Consider the following 20,872-nt stretch of genomic DNA (forward strand, 5'->3'; position numbering starts at 1 on the left):
CCCTAGGGTCAGGGAGCACTGTTGAAGGTTTTACTAAGCCTCCTCATAGACATTTCAGGTCATTTTGGAGAACCACATGTATCACAGTCCATCAAGATGGTGGTAAAAGCAATGTTTTTGTGGTGGGCCAGGATCCTGGGGGAACTCAAGTGGCTTGAATTAAACTACCACCACCAATGGAGGCTATTAGTAACTGAGGCAGTTGTGGAACTGACCTGGGGCAGCTGGGTAACTTTGCTTCTAGATGGAGTGACCTCAGACCCAAGTGGTCATTCTAGGAAAGTGATATATAAAGAATGCTGGAGGAATCTGGTGAAGAGCTTTTAAGACCCCAGGGAACTTTCATGACATTTACTCCCTGAAGATGGCTCTTATCTGCTTTTCTCTCTAGTGGATTGCTTTTACTTAGTGGCGGTGGTGGGAGTGGGGGTGTCACTAAAAATGTCCCCCGGGACTTAAGTGCCCAATTGCACCAAATTTGGACTCAAAACTAGTACATTCTCCCAGGGGACAACATGGTCCAGTGGAATGAGAACTGACTCTGGATTCCAAGCCACTGAAGTTTATGGAGTTTATTGAGTTTATTGGAGGTGGGCTTTTGGGAAAATCACTTTAGTGGCTGAATGGAGGATGTATTGGAGAAAGGAGAGAGTTAAGGCAAGCAGCCATACCAGCAGGCTACTGCAATAATCTAGGCTTGAGGTGATGAGGGGCTGCACTAGAGTGCTGGTAATACTAGAAGAGAAAAAGAAATATATAGGAGAGAGAATGACAAAAGTAAAGCCAACAGGCTTTGGCAACAAACTGGATATAGAAGGTGAGAGATAGTGAGGGGATGGGGATGACTCCTAGAGTGTGAGTCTGAGGGACTAGAAGGATTGTATCTCCCTCTCCATTAGTAGGTAAGGTAGAAGGTCAGAGAGTTTAGGTGAAAAGATAATGATTGTTTTGTCAAATGAGTTTAAGATGGACATCTAGTCTATGGGTCATCCAAGTTCGAGATGTCTGAAATGGAATTCAAATTATAAGATTGAAGATCAGCAGAGGGTTGGGACAGGATAGGTAGGTACTGAAACAGACTCAGTGTAAAAGCAGATATAAGAATGCAGCTATTAAGGCAGACATGAAAGAGATTTTGTGAAACTATATAAAGCAATATCATTCTTCTTGCTAATTTTTGAGATGATATAGTGATTTTTCATCAAAGTCTTATGTTGGTATAATGAGTTTGGTATTGCTCTTTCAAAACGAATTAACTGTTTTTAAAGTTAAGATTTATCAGTTTTAATATCTAACACAGAAAATATTGATTGATATAATTCAGAGTAGCTTTTTTCCAACACCCTTGAAATCATACCGTGAAGAATACTGGCAACTTGACCTTTTTATAAGGCCAATCTCTGCATGTGGTTGAGCCATTTTGGTGGTATTCACAATGTACCAATTGCTTTGGCTAAGTCTGTCATGCCTTGCTTGTAAGGGCAACTTAATGAGTGATTTGCCCATTTTCAGGAGAACTCTGAAACCCTGCCAGTAATATAAGGTATTAGGTTCAGATAAGGAGAGAAAGGTTTAGGAACTATTTTTAATAAGAGAAATAAATTGAATTTGCTGAAATGTAATTTATCCAAAAGACTGTTGGTTGTTGGCAGTCACTGTAAACATCAAAAGCAGAATAGTCAGATCTGAGTGGAAGTTGTATTCTGTAGCCAGGTCTAGAAGGAATGCCAGAAAGGTACACAGTTACCCCTGTGGTTGTCTTAATTAAAATATTCATGCATTACCTTCATTAAGCACACAATTCAAGGTAACATGCTGACCAGCTCTTATTATCATAAAGATTTTGTAGAGAGTTAAAATTAAGACAATGAATGGGTCAGGTTATTAATATTATCACTCTTTTCAATCACCTTTTTTGGTAATGCTAAAGTCTGCCATTTTTACCTTCAAAGCATTTGGTATCTTCTTCTCTTTTAGACATCTTGAGGATCCGTCCCTCAGTATCTTCAAAGCCATAACCTTCTGAATAGATTTCTTCTATCAGTACTTTATATAGTCTAGCTCTTTTCTCCATCTTTCCTTCTTAATTCTATTAACTATCATTTATAGCAGTTCCTATACTGTGCAGTATAATGGACTCGGAGTTCTTAAGTTCAAATCCCAGGTCTTCCACTTACCTCTTGACTATGACCTAACTTCTTGAGATTTCATTTTCTTTATCTGTAAAATAAGAACGTTGGATTACAGAATTTGTTGGGTCATTCTACCTCTAAATATGTGATACTGTGATTATTGACCACAGATTTGTGGTGACCTTCTGAAAAGTACACATTTTCATAGACAACTTTAAAGGGGAATCATCTGAGAGAGCAATGATTGATGCTTCCCTAGCTATCCTTTATAGATTTCTTCACTTCACCATCCTCCCACAGGCATGACTGTAGATTGTTTATTTTTACATTCATGTCTGAGGAAGTAACAGCCCCACAGCATTATTTAGCAGGAGTTCTTAAGTGCTGAATTCTGGGTGGAGTTGAGAAAATGTGATCTCTGCCCTCACCATCACCCAGATATTGATTCTATATCTATAGAATATACTAAGTAAAGATGTAACTGCAAATTTGATTTTGGCACTGATAATCCACAATTTAAAGATATGTACATCATCTAGGCCCCAGTACAGTCATGATCCTTTTTTTTTTTGTAGTTACCTTTTGAGTAAAAAGCATGAGCTAATACGGACCCAAATACCCAATTTTGAAAATGTGCATGCTAGAATAGTGCAGTTCCAAATGGGAGAGAGCTAGTTATTCAACCAGTTTCACATGTAATTAATGGTATTAAGAAGATGTGAGAGGCATTCATTTCACTGCACCTGCAGTTGCATGAAACTCGGAATATAATAGGTAAGTAGAATTAACAGTGGCCAGAAGCTACCAGTACTTCTATGGCAGTATATGTTATTTGAGAGCTTCATTCAGTGTCCTAAAATAAATGACCTTTTCCAAGATTTTTTGGATTGGCTTTAACTACAATGTAATTTTTCCTCCAAAGGATTTAACAATACTGAGAGAACCTGCGACAAAGAATTCATAATACGCAGAACAGCCACCAACCGAGTACTGAATGTTCTTCGTCACTGGGTCTCAAAGCACTCACAGGTATTTTTATGGCCTATTTATTTGTTTGCTTATTTATTTTAAAGGACTTAAAACAATAATTTTCTAGACTATGATGTTTTTCAGGACTGCAGATAAGTGGCACGGAATTAACACTCGTGACCTACTTTGTTTTTGTATAAAATGAATTCAAAACTAAGTTCAAAGAGCTGGAAGGACCATCAAGATCATCTATCTAATATAACCCCCTCATTTTATGGGTGAAAAAATGGAGGCCCAGAGAAATATGACTTATGTGAGGTCACAAGTCCATTAAATGGCAGAAGAAGGACTCAAACCTCAACTTACTAACTTTGAGAAATGTGCTTTTCTCTTCATCACTCTTCTTCCCTCCTTAACCAAGGAGTTCCTTACTTTTTGAAGACCCAAACAGTAAATGTTCTTGGACCACATTCAAGCATATTTCCCTATCATCAGTCCATAAACAATGACTCCTGTCATGTCATACATGTTTTTTAAATGATTTATAAGATGTTAAAACAGGACTGTCCCTTGATCTGCATTCACTTTCTGGGTGAGTTTGGATTCTCCTTTTAGTTCAGAATTAAAGGTCATTAGAAAAAAGAAGACTAATTCTTATTTACTTTCCTGGATTTATTCATATAGTTCATAATGCTTTTCTTTCTATGATGATATAATTAGGAGGGTCACTTCTTAGGAAGTGATCCATTTGAACTTTCCCTTAGTCACTCTAGGATGCATTAAATGGGTGATTCAAGTCTAGGAAACTGAAGAGAGATGCTGGCCTGCATATGATGCCAGGTCATTTAATTACACCAGTATTACTCAGGGGAAATTTTATGTCTTGGAGTGCCTATATCAATAGGAGATCAGTGAATTGGGCTTGCAACTTAAAAAATTAGGAGAACAAATTAAATATCCCCAGATAAAAATAGATTGGAAATCCTAAAAATTAAAGGAGAAATTAGTAAAGTTGAAAGTAAAAGAACTATTGAACTAATAAATAAGACTAGGAACTAGTACTTTGGAAAATTGTTTTACACATAATGGAAAAATGTGTTAAAATATTTTCCACTAGAAATGAAGAAGAATATTTGAAATTAAAGTTTGATTCTATTAAACAAACCTTTCTTATGATTCTATGATTGACTGATTAATGTTTATAACATCACTTTAGATGCAGTATCCTCATCAGTGTACAATCAATAGTATTATACCTATGGCATCCCTTTCTTCCCTATTCAGATGATTCTGTATATAAGTGTTTAATAAATGTTGATTTTTTTTAAAAGCTAAAAAAATTATACTGGTATTAGATATTTACAAGGGCAGCTATGTTGTACAGTGGATAGAGTACCTGGCCTGGTGTCAGGAAGATTTATCTTCCTAAGTTTAAATCCAGCCTCAGGCTCTTATAAGCTGTGGGACCCTGGACAAGTCACTTAACCCTTTTGGCCTTAGTTTCCCCATATGTAAAATGAGCTAGAGAAGGAAGTGGCAAGCCATTCTAGTATTAAAAAAACCCAAATGAATGACTTGACTAAAAAATGAAGAAGAATCAATTAGACATTGTACATTACCACTTAATGGAAAAACATGAAGGAAAAATTTTCAAGCACAGAAATATCTGAAAGCCTTAATACTGACTACTGAGGACTGGAATCTTATAGATCATCCAGTGAGTCCAACTGCTCCATTTTACAGCTGAACAAATTCAGAGTCAGAGAGAAAAAGGGACTTGCCCAAGATATAAAGCTAGTTAGCGCAGCAGTGTGAGACCAGAGTCCAAATTTTCCATGTCCACTTTCCTGAACATCCATGCCTTGGGGTTGCCCTATATTGCTGGAATAACAATAAATCCCCATAATACTGTCTAAGAAAGACTTGTTTGATGCCACTTTCTGTCTGAGAAATAATGTTAAAGCAAAACTCCTCCATCTATATTGTTAACGAGGTCTGCTGGAGCTGAAGTTGAATGAAACCATTACATTCTTGCTTAACTTGCAATGTGAAGTGATGGTCTCTTCCTCCAAATGGTGTTCTAATGGTCATATGACACTTCTAGCAACCACAAGAGGCTCATCGTATGAACCAGAACAAGCACACAGCTGCCCAGATGTTTCAGATTTAAGGGTGCTTTAGAAATCTCTCACCGCCAATTAGCACAAGAGCTAGAAACTCCATTCTCAACGATGGTGGTCAATGCAGTGCTAGATATGAGTAGTATAAGTAACTGAGGTAATGCAGTATTTTCACAGCACAGTCTTATTATGTAAGCATAGCTGGGGCTACCACAGTTTTCTCATGAATTTTTGAGAGATCTTGCTAACGGTACTTCCTTTATTCCATTTTATTCAGGGAGTCATTATATTGATGTCTCCTGCAGTTGACTTTTGGGATGCCCTCTTCTAACTGTCTCATCTTCATATGACTTTATCCCTGCTTCCACATTCATTCTTTTTTTTTCTTTTCTTCACTTTTACTTGGTCTTTTTTATTAAAAGAATTTATTTCCAGGTATCTCAGCCCCTCCAACCTTCTCCTTATTCATTCTTATCAGTTTTCTTTTAGCCTCCTTAGTTGTCTGTAGAATATAGAATTATTCTTACCTTTCTACTTAGAAATATGCCCATTTCCCCTTGTTTGGGAAGTGTATAGTCTCTAAGATCCCATCATTGTGTGTTTCTGGAGGAGGCAAGTCTAAAGACCATTTGGGATGTGAAAGTGAATGCCTTAGAAAGGGGAAAAACTAAACACAGGCGTACCTCATTTTACTGCTTGTTGCTTTATTACGCTTTTCAGATATTAGACTTTTTACAAACTGAAGGTTTGTGGCAATCTTGCATCAAGCAAGTCTATCAGTGCCGTTTTTCCAATAACATTGCTCACATTGTCTCTCTGTGACACATTCTGGCAATTTTCACAATATTTCAAACTTTTTCATTACTATATCTATTTTTGTGATTATCTGTGATCAGGGATCTTTGATTATAATTTTGGGGGATGTCATGAAATGTGAACTTAATAAATGCTGTATGTGTTCTGGCTGATCCACCAAGCAGCTATTTTGTCTCTCCTTTTCTGGGCTTCCCCGGACTCTGAGAAGATGATTACATTCACATATTTGATAATACAATGACAGGATTTGCGAGGATTAATTCCAATTTTGAAAGTTCTGTTATGAGTAAAATGTTATCAGAAAGCACTGCCTAGGGGGCAGCTGGGTAGCTCAGTGGATTGAGAACCAGACTGAGAGATGGGAGGTCCTAGGTTCAAATCTGGCCTCAGACACTTCCCAGCTGTTGCCTAGCCCTTACCACTCTTCTGTCTTGGAACCAATATACAGTAGTGATTCCAAGACAGAAGGGGTTTTTTTATTTAAAAAAAAAAAAGCACTGCCTATTACAGAGAAATCTTTTGTGAAAGGAAGAATTCATCAATGGGGCAAACTTCATTGTTGTCTTTTTATAAAACTTGATTTAATTAGGTGAATTAGAATATTTTTCCATGGTTGCAAGACTCATGTTCTTTCCCTCCCCCCCCCCCCACCCCTTCCCATATCATTGTTGTCTTAGTATAAGAAATTGCCACAGCCACCTCTACCTTCAGGAACCACCACCCTGATCAGTCAGCAGCCATCATCCGCATTGAGGCAAGACCTTTCACTGGCAAAGAGACTACAACTTGCTGAAGTCTCAGATGATGGCTAACATTTTTTTTCTTTTTCTTTTTTAAATTTTATACATTATTTTATTTGGTCATTTTCTAACATTATTCCTTGGAAACAAAGATCATTTTCTTTTCCTCTCCCCCTTCCACCACCCCTCCTGTAGCCAACGTGCGATTCCACTGGGTATCACATGTGTCCTTGATTTGAACCCATTTCCATGTTGTTGCTATTTGCCTTAGGGTGTTCATTTAGAGTCTCTCCTCATTCATGTCCCTTCCACCCCTGTAGTAAATCAATTGCTTTTCTTTGGTGTTTTTACTCCCACAATTTGTCCTCTGCTTGTGGATAGTGTTTTTCTCCTAGATCCCTGCAGAATGTTCAGGGACATTGCATTGACACTAATGGAGAAGTCCATTACATTCAATTGTACCACAATGTTTCAGTCTCTGTGTACAATGTTTTCCTGGTTCTGCTCCTTTTACTCTGCATCACTTCCTGGAGGTTATTGCAGTCTCCATGGAATTCCTCCACTTTATTATTCCTTTTTGCACAATAGTATTCCATCACCAATATATACCACAATTTGTTCAGCCATTCTCCAATTGAAGGGGATCCCCTCATTTTCCAATTTTTGGCCACCACAAAGAGCGCAGCTATGAATATTCTTGTACGAGTCTTTTTCCTTATTATCTCTTTGGGGTACAAACCTAGCAGTGCTATGGCTGGATCAAAGGGCAGACAGTCTTTTATTGCCCTTTGGGCATAGTGCCAAGTTGCCCTCCAGAATGGTTGGATCAATTCACAACTCCACCAGCAATGAATTAATGTCCCTACTTTGCCACATCCCCTCCAGCATTCATTACTTTCCTTTGTTGTCATGTTGATTGCTAACATTTTGTAGCTATAAAATATTTTAATTAATGTATGTGTGTTTTTTAGACATAATCCTATTGTACACTTAATAGACTATAGCATAGTATAAACATAACTTTTACATTCTCTGGGAAACCAAAAAATGAGTATGACTCACTTTATTGGGGTAATCGCTTTATGACAGCGGTCTGGAAGCAAAGCCGCAATATCTCAGAGATAGACCTCTACTGAGGCATTGTGAGTTGGTATGTAGAAGGCAGTTATTTATTTATTCAGGCAGTCATCAAATAGTCATTAAGCTCCAGCTATGCATCAGGCATTGTGCTAAACTCTGGGATTATAAATTCTGGCAGAAAGGTAACCTCTGCTCTCAAGGAGCTTACCTTCTAAAGGAAGAAGGGAGCCCTAAAAGGCAATTAAAAGTGTGCATCTGGAGGTTGGGGCAAGGTTGGATGGGATTTGGTGAGGAGAGAGAAATAAAAGTACCAGGCACATGAGAAATGGGAGGAAGTCAAGCATGCAACCTGGAGAGGAATGAGGTTAGACTGGCCCGCGTGCCCAGCTTCAGAGGAGGAGTTAGAAAAAACTGGGTTCCACAGTTACTGAATGTCTTCACTGGACCTGTTTTCCTGTATATAAAAACGAAAAACAGACGAGACAGAGAACTTGGTATTTGAAAATCCTTTTTACCCTAAATTCTGTGACGGCTACGTAGGGGGTCATTTTATTGAGATAATGTAGAATCCCAGACTGTTACTTAGTGACATGAATCTGAAGTTCCAGCTCACAAATACAAAGTAATAACATGTGCTTTTATTTTTCTAGTCACATAGTATCATATTTCTACTCTTCACTAAGTACACTTTGAGGACATCTCAATTTATGGCAAGAAAACTTACTGAAAAATTAGACAATCTGGAGACGATGATTGGTTCAGTAAAAACTTTCTAAAAAGTTAGATGACATGCTCTTCCCCTCTTGGAGATTACATATCATTTACTGCTCTGCCCAAAGTACCTGGGTTTTTTGTTGGCAGGTTACTGTTTTTAGATGGCTTTTCTATAGCATGTGGTTTGTTTTTTAATTCTTTTGGGGCGGATCAGACTTTGGATTTCACCAATTTTCATGTCAAAATGTCCTCCACCAAAGCCCTATCTGTAGTTTATAATTATAGAGAGTTACCTGGGACAATGAGAGTCTAAGGAAATTTCCTGGCATCCCATAGCTAGTGAACATCAGAGGAAGGATTTGAACCTAGACCTTCCCAATTCTAAGTTCCCATTCAAAGATTCTTCCAGATTCTAAGGTCAGCTCTCTGCTTGCTATGCTAAGCTATATCTCATAGCTCATTGAACAGGGGTCCCCAGACTTTTTACACGGGGTGGGGGGCAGTTCACTGTCCCTCAGACCATTGGAGGGCCAAACTATAAAAAACAAACAAACTATGAACAAACCTGTGTACCGCAGTCTGAGATAGCGGAGGCTGCAGCGCTGGCTGTGATGGGCCTGTCACACCTTGCACAGGCTCATCACCACCACCACTATACTGGGCAGCAGAATACACAGTGTAGAATCCCCTCCCCCAGATCCCCGCTTACCACGCTGACATCTTCCATTGTGCAGTCACATAATCCTTTGCGTGGCACCTCATTCTCATTCAGTTACTCTCAGAACAAGGCACCATGCAAAAGATGATGTCATCAGAAGTAGTACTGTACATGAGTGACTCTGCGCTTTGTGGTGCCACCACATCTGGTGCTCCTCACTGACCACCAATGAAAGCGGTGCCCCTTCCAGAAGTGAGGTGGGGGCCGGATCAATGGCCTCAGGGGGGCGTATGTGGCCAAGGACCGTAGTTTGGGGGCCTCTGTTATTGAATGCTTAAAATTGCTTTTGAATTTCAAAGTTCTAAAGCATTAAAACTGCATGTTGCAGACTTTTTTCCTTGAGTGTAATGATTTCAACTGTTCCGAATAATTATTTATCTCATATTGTTGTAGTGAATGGATTGAAAAGGTCTACAAACAAGGAATAACCTAGAGAATGTTTTGTACTGCAGTTCTGTGTGTGTGTGTGTGTGTGCGCACACGCACATGTGTGTCCATGTGTGTGTGTGTGTACACTGAATCTTAATGTATTTGGACCCTGTTTTACTCAAGGAAACTGAAGGGACCAGAAACACAAAGGTCAGTCCTCCAGGGAGAATGAATTTCCTCAGAACACCAGCCTCATATGCCATCAATCAAACCAATTAGTAATAGCATGTCACCTTTTCAACTATAGCCCAACAGCTCTTCCTTAGGTGATGGATTAAGACCAAATAATTCCATTACCTTAAAAGTGAGGATATTTCAATTTTTTCTAGCTGTCTATGCTTTAATCCAACATTTGCTTCTTGGTGGGTTTTCCTCTTCAGGTTTCTAGAGATGATATTAGATTGTGCTTCTGTCATTTGAGGCATTGATAGCATTAAAAGGCATCCTTAATTTTGTTGGTTACTCTATTTTTAATTAAATTTTTTGGTCAACAAAAATCTGTCTTCTCCCCCTCCCACCTCCAATCTCCAAATTCAGAATAAAATAAAAACAAAACTGCGATGACATGTAACAAGTATGCATTGTTAAGCAAAGCATGTCTAAAAAAATTTCACAGGGGGCAGCTGGGTGGCTCAGTGGATTGAGAGCCAGACCCAGAGATGGGAGGTCCTAGGTTCAAATATGACCGCAGACACTTCCCAGCTGTGTGACCCTGGGCAAGTCACTTAACCCCCATTGCCTAGCCTAACCCTAACCCCCATAACCACTCTTCTGCCTTAGAGTCAATATTGACTCCAAGACGAAAGGTAAGGGTTTAAAAAAAAATTCACATTTTGCACTGTCCTCCTCTCTGTCAGGAATTGGATAATATGTTTCATCTTTAGTCCTCTATAATTGTGGTTGGTCAGAGTTCCTATTTTTTTTCAAGTTGTCTTTATTTATTGCCATTGTATTGATTGTTCTGCTTCTGTTCACTGAGCATGTATGTATACACATACGTGCATATATACATATACACATATATATTGTGTAATAGTTTTTGATTATATGCCATGGTTTGTTCAGCCATTCCTCCATTTATGGGCACCCTATCCCCCAGATTTGCATTCATTGATAATTCAAAAAGACAAATTTTTATGTATACTTGGGATTTATTTTGCTTAGAACTAATTCTTTCCTTCAATTTCCTCCTTCTAATTCTCCCTTCTCCCTTTCTCCCTTTCCCTCCTTTTCCCCTTTAGTGAAATATATTCTTGTGTCTAGCTCTGTGTATACATATTCTTCTCTCCTTTGACCAACATGTGTGAGGTTCAGGTGTCACTTCTCCCATCTGTCTCATTAATGATACATTCTCTATTTTTTTTTTTTTGCTCTATAGGTTTATATTCAATTTTCTGGGTAACATTTTTGCCTATATATCTATTTACTTTGCCTTCTGTATTATGGTATTTCAAACTCTCCAGTCCTTTATAGTAGTAACTGTTAAATCATTGGTGATCCTGATCATGGTTCCTTAGTACTTGAATTTTTTCTTTGTGGGTATGTTCTGTATTTTTGGTGTGGAGGAATTCTAGATTTTGGCTATAATGTGCCTGGTTTTCATTTGGGAATTTCTCTCAGGAAGTGATTAGTGGATTCTTTTTATTTCCCCTTTTGCCTTCTACTTCTAAATTTGAACAGTTTTCTTTTAAGATTTTTTTTTTAATGTAATGTGTTCCCTTTTGTTGGTCATAGTTGTTGGTAAGTTCAGTCACTCTCAGATTTTTTTTCTTCTTGCTCTATTTTCCAGGTCAATTATTTTTCCTATGAGATCCCTCATACATTCTTCTAATTTTTTAATCTTTTGTTTTAATATTTCTTGTTGACCGAAAGACTCAATGGCTTCCATTTAGTCCATTCTGATTTTCAGGCAGTTTATTGCTGCTCAAAGTTTTCTACTTCTTGTGCCAAGCTGCTATTCCTTTTCCAATTCTTTCTCCTACAGTTCTTATTTCGTTTCCAAATTTTTTCTGTTAGTACTATCATTTCATTGACAAAAATATTTTTATCTCTCTTAGAAAAAAAAAAACTCTTGCTTTATCTCTTCCAAGAATTCTAGTTGAATTTGTCCCAAGATGTGCTTTTCTTTTGGGCTGTGTAAATGTTTTGAAATCATTCTCATCTTCTAGGTTTGTATCTTGAGAGTCCCTCTAACCATAATATAGGCTTATATTATGGGATTCTTCTTTTATTTGTTCGTTGTTTCCAGTCTATGTCTTGTCTTTCAACTTGATGTCAGGGCCAGGTTCTGTGCACTTTTAGAATTTATGTCTGGGCTAGTCCTATGGCTGCTTTCTTGTGAGTTTTAAGTGTTATCTTGTTTCAAGATCTCAGAGACAGGTGAGGCTCAGAGACTGAGGCTTTCAGTGCTCCCAGTGTGATCCATTTCAGGGCAAAGTCTGATTGGTAACCTCTTGGTCTGAACTTTTTGTTGTTCATTCATTTTTCAGTCATGTCTAACTCTTCATGACCCTTTTTGGGGGTTTTCTTGGCAGTGATACTGGAGTGGTTTGACATTTTCTCCTCCAGCTCATTTTATAGATGAAGATTGGGGCCAACAGGGTTAAGTGACTTGCCCAGGGTCATACAGCTAGTAAATGTCTAAGATATTATTTGAACACGGGATGATGAGTCTTCCTGATTTCAGGCCCAGTACTCTATCCACTCTTATACCTCTGGTCAGGGCTCTCCAAATTCTTGACCTAGTATTGGATCTAAGTTGATTATAATTGGACTCAACCCTGTCAGCCAGCTGGAAAACTCTGCTAGTTCAGAGTGACTGCCCTGCAGGCTATTTTTTGCTATGAGATTCTTATTCTATTTGTTCTTCTGCAGACTTCAGTTTGGGCTAGAAGCTGGACTAAGACCATGCTTTGTTCCTGGGGAGCTGAGCTATCCTGCTGTTACTTCTTTCTGAACCTGGTTCTCTTTGATACACATCCTAGAGCTCTGAAGGGGTGTGGGGAGGGCAGGTTCAGATCCCCTTCTCAGTCTGCCATGAATCTATGACCTAGAACTGGATAGTGAATAATTAGACTGACATTTTGAATCAGTCCTGGTGGTGGAGCCTACTGTGGGTCTGAGACCTCCCCAGGACCCAGTTCATATATTCTCCTTGGATATGGGAATGCTCTAAGGTGCACTTCTGGTCTGTTTCCTTCCCCAAGATCCACAGATCTTGCTTTCTGTCTCCTTATGCTGACCTGGCTGAAAAATAACTAATTATGACTTTTCTTTGGATTTCTCCACCAGGATTCAGTCTTGTACATTTTCTAGATTCATTGGAAGAGTTTTGGAAAAGGGGTGAGAAGAGCAGCTCATTGTACTGTTTCCTGCTATTTTGCCATCATAACTCCAACACCTTTGCTGGTTACTCTTAAAATACATTAGGTTTGATTGTTTTATCCTGGGAAGATTTACATAAAGTGATCAAAATGACATGAATGGAACCAAGAGAGCATTGTATACAATACAGCAATATTTTAATGATAATCTAATGGGAAAGACAGCTATTCCCATCAACAATAATCCAAGACAATTTCAAAGGGCTCATGATGAAAAATCCTATCCACCTCTAGAGAAAGAACTAATAGACTCTGAATACAAAATGAGGTGTGATTGTTTAACTTTATTTTTCTTGCTTTTTTAAAAAAGTCCTTATCTTCTGTCTTAAAATTGATATTAAGTATTAGTTCCAAGGCAGAAAAGTGGTAAAGGCTAAGCAATTGGGGTTAAATGACTTGCTCAGGGTTACTCTGCTAGGAAATATATAAAACCAGATTGGGACCCAGATTTCTCCTGACTCCAGCTCTGACTCTCTCTATGCTCACTGAGTCATGTAGTTGTCCCATGGTTTTGTTTCTGTTTTTGCAATATGGCTAATTTGGAAATATGTTTTTCAAAACTTAACATGTATAATTGGTATCATATCACTTACCTTTGCAATGGATGGATAGGAGATCTCAATGAATAGAGGGGAGGAAGAGAATTTGGAGCTCAAAATGTAAAAGCATATGAAAACAAATTAAATAACAAATCTAAAGGAGAAAAAATACTTGATTGTTTTATGCCTCAATTGCTTTATCTTTAAAATGGGAGTAATTATGTGGGTCCTATCTCCCTGTGTATTTTAGAGCCAACAGAGATGATGAACTTCCAGGATTACATGCTAACAGAAGGATCCTAAGGTTTAGAATTTAGGGATTAGTCTAATTCCTTCATTTTAGCAGAGGAGCTCAGAGAGGAATGTAGAAAAGTGGCAAAGGTAGAAGTCAAACCCAGGTCTTCAGAATCTGCATCCTGGTGCTATTTCACTAGTACATGCTAGGATTCCTGGGAATGACTGCTTTCATTTTTTTTTCATTAACTATAGGTTAATTTTCATTTTTTTTCCATTAACTGTAGGTTAATTACATACTTTTTCATTTCTCTCTTAATGCTATTATGCTCAATGTCCTCAGGGAGTAAAAGTCTAGCTCTTAAATTTAAATGTTCCAGAAATCAGTCAAGGCACATTATGCAAACCCAAGTGTTCCTGGGTTCTGAAATCAGGTTAGCACAGGAAAGCTAAGCAGTTGTTTTGATTTAGTCTTCCTCTTTACCTTTCTATTTTCCATACTTATCTTCCTCTTCTCCTGCTGTGTATCCTTTCACTTCATTTGTAAATTTCTGTGGCTCTCCATAGGTTTTCAGGGCAGCAGAGGCTTCCCTAGATGGATGCTATTGTGATTGGCTAGTTATGGATGGATAAGTTCAGAGGCAGACTGGGAATGATCAAGTCTGTGGTTGAGCCTCTGCCAAAAACTATATCTGCAGCAATTTTGGTTTCCCTGAATTGCCCTCTTGAATCTGAAGAGACAGTCTGGCTATAGGGTTAGGAAGATGTGCATGCCTGGACCACAGAATACAAAGGGGCAGTCTGAAGCTGCTTCTGCCAACTCTGAAGAGCTTCAGCAACTTAATCTTGCCTACTGATGCATTTCAATTCAACAAACATTTTTTAAACATCTTCTGGATGTTAAGTACTGGAAATTCAAGGCAGAAAAAAAAACTGCCTACACTGTTTGTTTATAAAAGTGGGGAATAGCACATGACCAAGGCCAGATCACTGGAGCTCTTAAAATAAAAACAATCATACTGCATTCGTCTATTGTCTTATAAGATGGCTTTACCATGTATTATATGATATGTAAGACAGTAACTGCACTGAGCCTTAAAAGCTTATAGTCTAATAGAGGAAATAAATACATTCTCAGGCTTGTAGACTTAAGAAGCCATTAGAAAACAACTAATTTTTTTTAAACAAATGACAATGTTATAGATGTCATGGATATTCTACTGATAAAGGTTTACAGAGGGAATGTACCTCAGGCTTTTTTCTCCACTCACAAGTACATTTTCTCTGAAATCTCATCTCCAAAATAAACCAATTGTTTCTATTTCTAACACATGTAGAGGTGCTTTAGCACTTTTTATTATGAACATGGTGGGGCATTTAGAACCCAAAGTCCTTTACTCCAAAGGTTTTACTGACTTTGCTACCTGATTCCAGGAAGTGAGACTTACATGAACCTCTTGGCGCTTTCATTTCTGGACGTGAAAAATGAAAAGATACTTGATTGTGGGTAAATGGTATTGATGCTGATTATAAAAATAAGCCCAGTTGTTACTGGAAGGGCCAGTGGGTAAACACTAGCTCATTGTTTTCTGGGGTCTAAAAACCTCCCTAGATTAGGAATTATTAAGCTTTTTTTGTGTATTGTGAACCCCTTCTCAGAATAATATTTTTAGATTCACAAATAAAATGTATAGTATTACAAAGGAAACTAATTATAAACTTTATATTTTTATCTTATATTTTTATTGTCATGCAAGACTACTTACACATTGATCATTGTTATAAGAACAAACTCATACATAACCAAGACCCCAAAATAAAAACATAAATGTACTGTTGTGAAAGATGACTCCAACAGTTCTTCCCCTTGAGGAGGATAACATTCCCCATCGTTAGTCTTTCAGGATTGTCCCAGGTCATTGCATTGCTGAGAGTAGTCACGTTTTCACAGATAATCATCATAAAATATTACTATTATTATGTTCAGTGTTTTCCCAGTTCTGCATCAATTCTGGTAGATCTTTCCTGCTTTTTCTGAGATCATCTTGCTTATCATTTCTTATAGTACTGTATTATTTCATCACCAACACATAACCCAATTAATGTATATTCCCTCAACTTCTAATTCTTTGAAACTACAAAAAGAGCTGCTATAAATGCTTTTATATAAGTAGGTCCTTTCCCCTTTTTTTATTATCTCTTTGGGATAAAGACCTTGTGGTGGTATTACAGGATCAAAGGGTATGCACAGTTTTATAGCTCTTTAGGAATAGTTCTAAATTGCCCTCCAGATGGTTGGATCAGTTCACAACACCACCAATAATGCATTAGTGTCCTAATTTTGCCATGTCCCTTCCAACATTTACCAATTTTCTTTAATGTCATATTGGTCAGTCTGATAGGTGTGAGGTGGTACCTCAGCATTGTTTTAATTTGCATTTCTCTAATCAAGAGTGATTTAGAACATTTTTTCATATGATTATTGATGGCTTTGATTTTTTCATCTGAAAATTGTTTGTTCATATCCTATAACCATTTGTCAATTGGTGAATAGTTTGTATTCTTATGAAATTTTACTCAATTCTCTATGAATTTGAGAAATTAAACATTTATCAGAGAAATGTGTTATAAAATTTGTTTCCCTAGTTTGTTGTTTCCATTCTAATCTTGGTTACATTAGTTTTGTTTATAAAACAGCTTTTCAATTTAATGTAGTCAAAATTATTAATTTACATCTTAATACTCTCTCTTGTTTGATCATAAATTATTCCTTTCTCCAAAGATCTACCCAGTAAACTATTCTGTCCTCCCCTAGTTTAGTTATGGTATCACTCTATATCTAAATCATCTATCCATTTTCACCTTTTCTTTGTATAAGGTATAAGATATTGGTCTACACCTAGCTTCTGCCATACTGTTTTCTAATTTTCCCAGAAGTTTTTGTTAAATAGTGAATGTTTATCCCAAAAGCTGGAATCTTTGAGTTTATTAAACATTAGGTTGCTAAAGTATTTTATCCCTGTATATCCCTGTATAATGGAGTGTCTAATCCACTCCATTGATCCACCATTTGACCATGATTGGCCATGACCAGACTATTTTGATAATTGCTGCTTTATAATAGTTTGAGATCTGATTCTGGTAGACCTCTTTCCTTCACATTTTTTTTCATTAATTCCCTTGATATTCTTGACCTTTTGTTCTTCCAGATGAGTTTTGTTATTGTTTTCTCTAGTTCTATAAAATAATTATTTGGTAGTTCGATGGGTACTAGAAAAGTAAACTAATTTGGGTAGAATTGTCACTTTTATCATATTAGCTCAGACTACCCATTAGCAATTAATATTTTTCCAGTTGTTTAGATCTGATTTTATTTGTGTGAAAAGTGTTTTATAATTGTGTTCTCATAATTCCTATGTTTGCCTTGGCAAGTAGATTCTTAGGTATTTTATATTGTTTAGAGTGATTTTAAATAGAATTCCTCTTTCTGACTCTTGCTGCTGGGCTTTGTTGCTAATTTATAAAAATGCTGATAATTTATGTGGATTTATTTTATATCTTACAACTTTATTAAGGTTATTAATTATTTCAACTAGTTTTTTAATTGATTCTCTAGGAATCCCCAAGTATGCCATTATATCAGCTATAAAGAGTAATAGTTTAGTTTCCTCATTGCCTACTTTAATTCCGTCAATTTATTTTTCTTTCCTTATTGGTAAAACTAGTATTTCTAGTACAATATTAAATAATTAATTAATTAAATAATAGGCATATTATATGATATAAGATAATGGGCATCCTACTTCACTCCTGATCTTACTGGGAAGGCTTCTAACTTATCCCCATTGTAGGTGATACTTGCTGAAGGTTTTAATTTACTATTTAACATTTTAAGGAATGACCCATTTATTCTTATGCTTTCTAGTTTTATTAATAGGAAAGGGTGTTGTATTTCATTGAAGACTTTTTTTTTGCATCTATTGAGATAATTGTGTGATTTCTGCTAGTTTGTTTATTGATATGGTCAATTATGCTAATAGATTTCCTAATATTAAACCAGCCTTGCATTCCTGGTATAAATCCCAACTGGTCATAGTGAATGATCATTGTGGTGTATTACTGTAGTCTCCTTCCTAGTATTTTATTTCCTTCTCTGACTATTTTCCTAAATAGTTTATATAAAGTATTGGGACTAATATTCTTCAAATGTTTGATAGAATTTACTCATGAATCCATCTGGTCCCCCTTTTTTTCTTGGGGAGTACATTGATGGCTTGTTCAATTTCTTTTTTTTCTGAGATGGGATTATTTGTGTTTTATTTCCTCTGTTATTAACCTGGGCAATTTGAATTTTTATAAATATTTATTGATTTCTCTTACATTGTCAGATTTATTGCCATAAAATTGGGCCAAATAACTCCTAATGATCGCTTTAATTTCCTCTTCATTGGTGGTGAGTTTACCCTTTTCATTATTGATACTGATTATTTTACTTTCTTCTTTCCTTTTTTAAATCAAATTAACCAACATTCTATTTTATTTGTTTTTGTTGTTTTTTTTTTCATAAAACCAACTCCTAGTCTTATTAGTTCAATGGTTCTCTTACTTTCACTTTTATTAATTTCTCCTTTAATTCTAAAGATTTCCAATTTGGCATTTAACTGAGGATTTTAAATTTGTTCTTTTTCTAGTTTTTTTTTTAGTTGCTTGTCCAATTGATTGATCTGCATTTTCTCTATTTTATTTATGTAAGTGTTTAGAGATATAAATTTCCCCCTAGGTATTGCTTTGGCCCTATCCCACAAGTTTTCAAATGCTGTCTCCTCATTGTCATTTTCATTAATAAAATTATTGATTGTTTCTATAATTTATTCTTTAACCCTCCCCCTCTTTTTTAGCATTAGATTTAGTTTCCAATTAATTTTTTTATTTTTATTTCCATGGAGTTGTATTTATTATAATCTTTATTGAATTATAATCTGAAAAGGATGTATGTATTATTTCTGCCTTTCTGCATTTGGTTGTGAAGGGTTATGCCCTAATACATGGTCAGTTTTTGTTTAGGTGTTATAAACTGCTGAAGAGATGGTATATTCCTTTCTATTCCCATTCAGTTCTCTCCAGAGATCTATTAGTTTTAACTTTTCTAAAATTTCATTAACTTTCTTTACTTCTTTCTTGCTTATATTTTGGTTTGATTTATCTGGATCTGAAAGGGGGAAGTTGAGGTCACCCACTAGTCTAGTTTTACTGTCTATTTCTTCTTGAAGTTTATTTAATTTCTTCTTTAAAAAAATTTATTTAGAGGCTATCATTTGGTACATATATGCTTATATTGATATCACTTCATTGTTTATAGTACCTTTTAACAAGATGCCATTTCCTTCCTTATCTCTTTTAATCAGATGTATTTTTGCTTTAGTTTTGTTGAAGATCATGATTGCTACTCCTGCTTTTTAAACTTCCAATGATACCTAATAAATTCTGCTCTAGCCCCTTATCTTTACTCTGTGTGTGTCACCCTGCCTCAGTTGTGTTTCTTATAAACAAGTAGGTTTCTGGTTTTTTAATAAACTCTGCTATCCTCTTCTGTTTTATGGGTGAGCTATGATTGTCAGCTGTGTATTCCCCTCCATCTTATTTTCTCCTTTTGATCCTGCTCTTTTTTCTTTAACTCTGTTCCTCTCACCAGTGTTTTGCTTTTTTTTATCCTTACTTCCCCTTCCCTTCTATTACCCCCCACCCCACCCTTTTCTTATTCTCCTACTACTTCTTTATAGGATGAGACAGGATTCTATACCCCAATGAGTATTCACTCTCTGAGCCAGTTACAATAAGAGTAAGGTTTTAAAGATTGCCCACCACCACCCTCATTCTCTCCTCCACTGTAATAGTTTTTAATGCCTTTTTAGGTAAGATAATTTACCCCATTCGACCTCTCCCTTCCCTTTTCTCTCAGTGCAATTCTCTTTTTCATTCCTTGGGGTTTTTTTACATATCATGTCATCCTAATCAGTTTACTTCCACTTCCTCTGTCTATGTATACTCCTTCTAACTGCTCTACTACTGATAAAAAAAAAATTAAGAATTGCAAATATCCTTTTTCTATGTAGGAATACATTCAGTTTGACCGTATTGAGTCCCTTAAATCTTCTCTTTCTTATTTACCCATTTAGACTTCTCTTGGGTCTTGTGTTTGGACATCAAATTTTCTGTTTAGGTTTTGCCTTTTCATTAGGAATAATTGGAAATCTTCTATTTTATTGAATGACTATTTTTCCTCTGAAAGAATATACTCAAAATTTGCTGGATAGGTGATTCTGAGTTGTAAACCTAGATGTTTCACTTTCTAGAATGTCATATTCCATACCTTCTGATCCTTTAATGTGGAGACAGCTAAGTTCTGTGTAATCTTGATCATAGCTCAATGGTATTTGAATTATTTCTTTCTGGCTACTTGTAATATTTTCTTTTTGACTTGGGGAACTCTTAAATTTAGCTAGAGTATTCCTGGGAGTTGTCATTTGGGGATTTCTTTCTAGAGGTGATCTGTGGATTCTTTCAGTTTCTATTTTACTCTCATGTTCAAGACTATCAGGACAATTATCTTTGATTATTTCTTGTATTATGAGGCCCCCTGCCTTTTTTTTTTAATCATGGCTTTCAGATAGTCCAATAATTCTTAAATTGTCTTTCTTGGATCTATTTTTCAGTTCAGTTGTGAAATACATTTTCTTCTGCTTTTTTATTATTTTGATTTTTTTTATTTTTTTCTTGGTGTCTCATGAAGTTATTAGCTTCTTGTTGCCTAATTCTGATTTTTAAGAAATGATTTTCTTCTAGAAGCATTTGAGCCTTCTTTTTCATTTTACTCATTTCTTCTTGCATTGCTTTTATTTCTCTTCTGCATTTTTCCTCTGCTTCTCTTAATTGGTTTTTAAAATCCTTTTTGTGCTCTTCCAGGATCTGAGACCAGTTCATATTTTTTTCTTTGAAAC

The 20,872-nt window shown here is 36.4% G+C and overlaps 1 protein-coding gene and 1 long non-coding RNA gene across 6 annotated transcripts in view; one reads left to right on the forward strand and one right to left on the reverse strand.

Annotated features, from left to right (window-relative positions):
- RASGRF2 (Ras protein specific guanine nucleotide releasing factor 2) overlaps positions 1-20,872 on the forward strand; it is a 336,767-nt gene that overhangs the window by 250,981 nt on the left and 64,914 nt on the right. For all 4 annotated transcript variants that reach the window (XM_007487377.2, XM_001363496.3, XM_001363426.4 and 1 more), the window contains exon 18: positions 3,055-3,161. In XM_007487377.2, the coding sequence (XP_007487439.1) occupies positions 3,055-3,161 (107 nt within the window). The remainder of the gene's footprint in view (positions 1-3,054; positions 3,162-20,872) is intronic.
- LOC103099296 (uncharacterized) lies at positions 1,578-9,233 on the reverse strand. Of its 2 annotated transcripts, none has more exons than XR_008917879.1 (3): positions 9,137-9,233; positions 2,178-2,220; positions 1,578-1,715 (listed from the first exon to the last, which is right to left on the reverse strand). It is a non-coding gene; the product is annotated as an uncharacterized LOC103099296 (long non-coding RNA). The 2 variants fall into 2 exon arrangements; XR_464613.2 differs by having other exon boundaries at positions 1,945-2,220.

The sequence above is a fragment of the Monodelphis domestica genome, chromosome 3 (assembly GCF_027887165.1).
Source record: "Monodelphis domestica isolate mMonDom1 chromosome 3, mMonDom1.pri, whole genome shotgun sequence".
NCBI classification, from domain to species: Eukaryota; Metazoa; Chordata; class Mammalia; order Didelphimorphia; family Didelphidae; genus Monodelphis; species Monodelphis domestica.